General features: G+C 37.8%; 1 protein-coding gene across 4 annotated transcripts in view; it reads right to left on the bottom strand.

Annotated features, from left to right (window-relative positions):
- Window positions 1-201: 201 nt before the first annotated feature.
- cntn1b (contactin 1b) overlaps window positions 202-6,000 on the bottom strand; it is a 683,679-nt gene continuing 677,880 nt past the window's right edge. For all 4 annotated transcript variants that reach the window (XM_080190723.1, XM_080190722.1, XM_080190724.1 and 1 more), the window contains one exon: window positions 202-5,896. In XM_080190723.1, coding sequence (XP_080046849.1) covers window positions 5,814-5,896 — 83 coding nt within the window. In that variant the 3' untranslated portion in view covers window positions 202-5,813. The remainder of the gene's footprint in view (window positions 5,897-6,000) is intronic.

Below are 6,000 nucleotides of genomic sequence, written 5' to 3'. Positions count from 1 at the left end.
TGGAGACCTGGATTTCGGTTTGCCGTTCGCACTCTCTGTGCATTCCCTTGATTCCTCTATACACATGAAACCACCATCATTTCACACCCAAAATCTCACAAGAAGGATGACTGTTGAAAAGCCAGAAAGACATTAAACCAGAAAGTTTGGCCAATTGAGCCGCAAAATTCAGAAAAACAGTAGCCAGTGTTTTCTGTCTATATAAACTTTAATTGAGAAAGCGGTTACACACCAGTACCAGCAGTTCGTTGATACCAGAACAGGTATGAGAAATCAGCAGAGCGCTAATGTTTATTTAATCTACAATACCTGTATGAATTAATGATCCCAAAAAAAACTGTACATCAGTTGGTAACAAAAAGGCAGTCTGTGCTCCCTGGTTATTAGAAGAACTGTAGCAATCAGTTGAATAAAAGAGGGTGTAAAAAGAACTTTTTTTTTGCTTTGCAGCATAATCCCATGCACAATGTTACATAATCAATTTTGGTCTGAATATCTTTGATTTTAACAGTTGGAGACATTTGTGCATTTTGGGAGCTGCATCGGGTAAAGTCCAGTACCGTGTAAAGACTTGGGGAAGAAGTCTCAACAATAATAGTCTTGGAAGTAGGTTGTGGGATGACTTCGCCTCAACACTTAACAGATACATCCGTTAATTTAGCAAAGGCATAAACCTGTGGGTAACAACCTAAGGACACTTTAACAGGTTCACCTATAATTCCCCTGTGGGGCAATTTAGCATGGCATTGGAATAACAGTGTACATACACGTAACACATTTGTATTTGAAAGGGTTAGCATGTCTGCTAAATCAGTTGACAGAAGTATTTCAGATGAATGCGCTACGTTAGTATCCTATCAGGTAACTGGAAGGCATTTTACATTGTGAGCTTTGCCAATTTAATCCAACAAAGAAATAGGGGAAAGAAAAATAGGTCAATAATCTGTAATGTAAACATGAGGCACAATTCCTTCACAATCGACTATCAAAAATGACCAGAAAATCAACAGGGAAAAATGTAACTTTTGAGGAAACCCTTTTTGATTTATTTGTGTGTCCAGAGATCAGTCGTAACAAATGAATTCAATCAAAAAACACAACTGGAGCGAAGGTGCACAAACATCCAATCTGATGAACGAGCCTTTAGAAAGTAAATCAAAGTAGACAGATCTATGGAGTAACTGAAATCAGCATAACTCATTTAATTTATATTAAAAATGACAGTGCAAAATAATTCATTGATAGTAAAACTATTGAAATCACATATAACATATTGCAGGGCCACTTTCTGCACCCTTTATTACTGACGAAGCTTGGAGACAGCATGAAATCTAAGAGAGAAATCTAACCCCATCTAGCAAGATTGTGCTAAGTTTCATTCAAAAGCTATTACTCTGTTTTAAAGCATGACATTGCACTAATATTTTAATCCGATGATTCAACACCATTTGCATTATCTGTAACAGTCACACATTCAACCTTAATTGACAAGTGAATCATAAATGGACTTTATATTCCTCGCACAGCACCAACATGTAACACTATAGACAGTCAAAACAAAAGCGATAGCTATTTTCAGGCATTTTGGCAGCTGCTGCAGCACTTTCTACACCATTTGTATGTTGTGTTAGACTATAGGTGCTTGACATAATCGCAGTTTTATGTATGTGTATAAACAGCAAAGTTTCATTATGAACATGCTGGCATTCAGATCTTTTTGCACTTTGCGTTTCTCAGGGTGAATGCTGTAGTTCCCAAATCAACCTGATTAGACAATCCTAAGTGCCTTTGAAAGTATTTGTGGTCTCCTTTGCAGTTTAAATCAGGTTGTTTCCTATCACTTGTGTGCAACATGACTTTGCAAAGACATTTTACTTTTTCCATAATTTATTGGAGAAAGATGTCTTATTCAACCAATTGTGAATTAATTCTCCCAGTTACAATGTAACCCAAATGTGGGAAGTTTGCGTTGATTGGTATTTCTAGTGGAAAACACACTTACAGTATCACTGAGATCTTCCCATAATTTTTTGGTAGTTATATTCATCAAAAGAAACAATCCCCACAAGAGAGATTAGAATTCTAATCGTTAGTCAGCCCCATATCCTGGACTATTTATCAGGAAGGAATAGTTGGTTTGTACTGCTTCACTTCACATGAAGCATAGACTTTTTATTTCCCTTTACCCTGAGAAATAAGGGTGAAAATTTGATATAGAGGATGCATTAATCCTCAAACTACCTCACCCAGTACACAATAAGATAATTGGCAAAAACTTACACAGGGGAGACAAGAAATCTTTTTTATTAATGTAGTAAGTTGTTATGATGTGCATTGCACTGCCTGAGAGAGTGGTGGAAACAGATTCAATGGTAACTTTCAAAGGAAAGTTGGATCTATAATCGGAAAGAGTAATCTTCAGGGCCAAGGTGAAAGAGAAGAGGATTAGGATCAATTGGATAGCTCTTTAAAGAGCCTGTGCATACACGATAGGTCAAATATCTTCTTCTGTGTGGAATTATTCTATAAAATTTGTTAAAGGAGCAGAGATATATGCAGAAGACTTGCATTTGTTGTTAAGTGGATCAAGGGGCTTTGTGGCACTTAATTCAGTAGCCAAATAAGGGAAATAGTTTGGACACTCCTATTTAAGAGCCACTATCTAAAAATGGAGAATTGTGAGTTCCTGACTGAATTTGTTCTTTGCTGCCAAGAGTCTAAAAGAAACTGTGTGAAAATATCCTGTTACAAATGTAAGGTTTATAAGATTATGTTATTTTTCTGGGACTGCACCTTTAATTTAGGATAAAATGAAGGGGGCAATGTCACCTGTTCTGAAGTCTGCCTAACAACAGGCCAGAGTGACGTATCTATTAAAGGGAAGACCAGATTTCTTTGCTGGAAAGAAGGTGTAAAGTTTTCACTTTTGGCAACAATGAAAGAAGCCTCTTATTTACAGTTTACTATCTTTAAAGACCCAGGAAAATGTTGGGAATGTCAGGTTGTAAACAGGTATGCTTCAAACTGTCCATTTAGTACCAAGAAAAAATAGGGTTTGAGTTTCAAATATAGTGAATCAATGTTCTGGGCCTGGATACAAGAGTCAAGTGATTCACATTGCTACTGAGATGGGCTTTGAGAGAGGGAGAGAAGGACCTTCAGAAACCACTGTGAGATCAGACTATGGGCTTTCATAAAAAATATTCTGAAACTCATATGCAAGTTTGTCTGCCAATATAGTAGAGAGAGGAAGCAATCAGGGACCAGAAGTCTTTATAATTCAGGAATCCAGGTGAGAGCTTCCACTCAGACTGAAAAGACCAAATTTGTCAGGATTTATAATAAGGCTAGAAGATCTACCTAGTTTGTACTGGAAGGAGAATTTCCAGAAAAACCCTCACCGTAAAAGACAGTTCTGGGTTTAAAAGTTAGCAGACTAGTGAAGGAAAGGAACAGAAATAAACCCTCGTGAGCTAAGAATTACATTGGACTGAGTCTGGAAAAATCAAATGCCTACTTGAAGGACAGTATCAAATATAGGAACTTGGTTTTTATTTATGTTAAGAATAAAAGGCAAAAGTTGTATTCTGGAAGTTAGAGTATAAGTTGCTTACAAAAAACAGTGTTTAGTTAATAATGCTTTTAGTCTGTTTGTAACAGTAAAAAGTTTAAAATGAGAACTCTGATGTCATCACTTCGGTTAGTAATTGGAAGTTCAAATTTAAAGTTATCAGTCTTTACTGGTGACATTCTACATACTTCTGCACTCTTGTAGAGATTTCTCAGGAGCGATTGGACCCAAGGAAGGAGCATTTGCAGCATTTCTGGCAGATGCCATAATACAGGAGGGAAGATACAGGTAAAATTATACAAGGGAAGTTGATTGAAGAGAAACTGCAGCACGTAATAATATCAAACAAAAAGTGAGAAGGGTTGGCATGATTGCACAGTGGTTAACACTGCTGCGTCACAGCGCCAGGGACTCGGGTTCAATTCTGGCCTTGGATGTCTGTCTTTGTGAGGTATGCACATTCTCCCTGTGTCTGTGTGCATTTTCTCCAAGTGCTCTGGTTTCCTCCCACAGTCCAGTGATGTGTGAGTTAGGTGGATTGGCCATGTTAAATTGATCTTTAGCATCTCAAGCTATGTAGGTTAAATGGATCAACCATGCTAAATGCAATGGGCTATAGGATAGGATGGGGAGAGGGCTTGGGTAAGATACTCTCTCAGAGAGTTGTTGCTTCCTCTATGGGCCAAATGGCCCATTCTGCACTGTTGGGATTCTAGCTATGATCTACGAAAGCAACCAAACAGATTGGCTGAGTTATAATTTGAAAAAGGATTTAACCAGTAAAATTGGAGCAAGTCACCAACTAAATATTTCACACATCAAATACATGACTGTGACTTCAAACCTAAAAAGGTCCACCTGTAGCCTCCACCCCCAACAATCCAAAGTTTCTACAATCCTGCAAGATTTTTGGTCCAACATTTGGAACATATTAAAGTCCCAGAAGGTTCCTTAAATTTCAGAAGACACTGCAGTTTGCCAGCTTTTATCATCCCTGTCAAAATTATTTCAAAATACTCCATCGATAATCAATTACTTCCAAGGGCAGTGGTCCTGTCGGCAACAAAGGGATGACAAGGAATTTAAGCACTCGGAGCTCCCACAAACAGCAAACAGCTGGCTAATCTGACATCGTTCTGGGGAGCATATTGGTCAGAATGACTGGGCTGGGATGTAGAAGACAATTCAGAACCCGGCTTCTTGAAAAGGGATAGATTTTCATGAAAAGCACACATGTCAAGTTACTTTGCACATGGAAGGATGCCACCAACAGCAACAAGGCAACTGAGCAGTTACTCTGCTATCTATTGAGGAAGACCACAACCTCTTGATGAAACGTCACATTTGAAGATTTATAATGCACTGTTTGCTTTAACATCAGTATAAAACTAAATACAAAGTTGAGCAAATTAGTAATGATTTTTAATTTTATATATATAATGTATGTATTCTATTTTCTGATTATAGTGTATTGTTCCACATTGGAAGAAAACTGAGAAACGAGACTCTAAAGTATCTCAATGTCAGCATGCAAGGTAACTAAAAGGCTCAGTTAATGTCAAACACCCAGAGTGTGCACTTCTCAAAAGGAAAATCTGGTCCGATATCCATAAAACCGCAAATAAAAATCGTATTTTATTTGTTATGACTGTTTCTCTGAGAAGAATGTTCTTATTCATGGGAGAATGGCTCCGATCAACTTTGAGGAACAGTGCTGCATACAGACACATGTAAATGACAAGGTTCACCTTGCACTCACTCTTATACAACCAATGCATTCATTGTCTAGTACACTTAACTGGTTTTTGTTAACTGTTAGAGCACCTATGTGTGGTGATTTAAATTCTTTCCCTCAAACTCTAAACTATGGTATTTTTGTCACTGTAATTTGCACCATTAGATCAAATCATGCAACTGCCCTAGATCAGTGTAAGTATTTATATAAGGCATATTGGAACAAGTCAAAAGAATTCCTTTGATTCACTTCCAATGTTACATTTACTTGGTATTTTATGGGGTCTAGGGTTTGTAGGTGGGTGGGTAGAGAGGGAGAAGGGGAAGTTCCTTGATGCCTTCTGTCTTCTTGAAGTATACAATAAGTCTTTCAAATTCATATTATATTTGGCTTTTGATGGTACCAGAGATGTCTGCAGCGAGCCAAGATCCTTACAGGCTTGAGACGATTCAGTCACCTCACGGAGAGCTCTTTACTGATGTGAAGTACAGATAACATTGGTTACACTCACAGCTCCAGGCAACTGATGGTACCAAGGATCAAGCCAAAACTAAGCAACATGTAGGAGATCTGTACAGTGACTCCTGAACCTGGAAGGTAAAGAAGAAATAGGTTAGCATAATAAGCAAAGAACATTACACTTCAAAGATAAGTTACTAATACTGATCTATATTGTAAAAACATTGCACCTCCT

Source organism: Carcharhinus amblyrhynchos, chromosome 6, assembly GCF_965287045.1.
Source record: "Carcharhinus amblyrhynchos chromosome 6, sCarAmb.v2.hapA, whole genome shotgun sequence".
NCBI lineage: Eukaryota > Metazoa > Chordata > Chondrichthyes > Carcharhiniformes > Carcharhinidae > Carcharhinus > Carcharhinus amblyrhynchos.
Note: the sequence above shows the minus strand (reverse complement) of the source record. Positions and strands in the feature narration are given on the sequence as shown.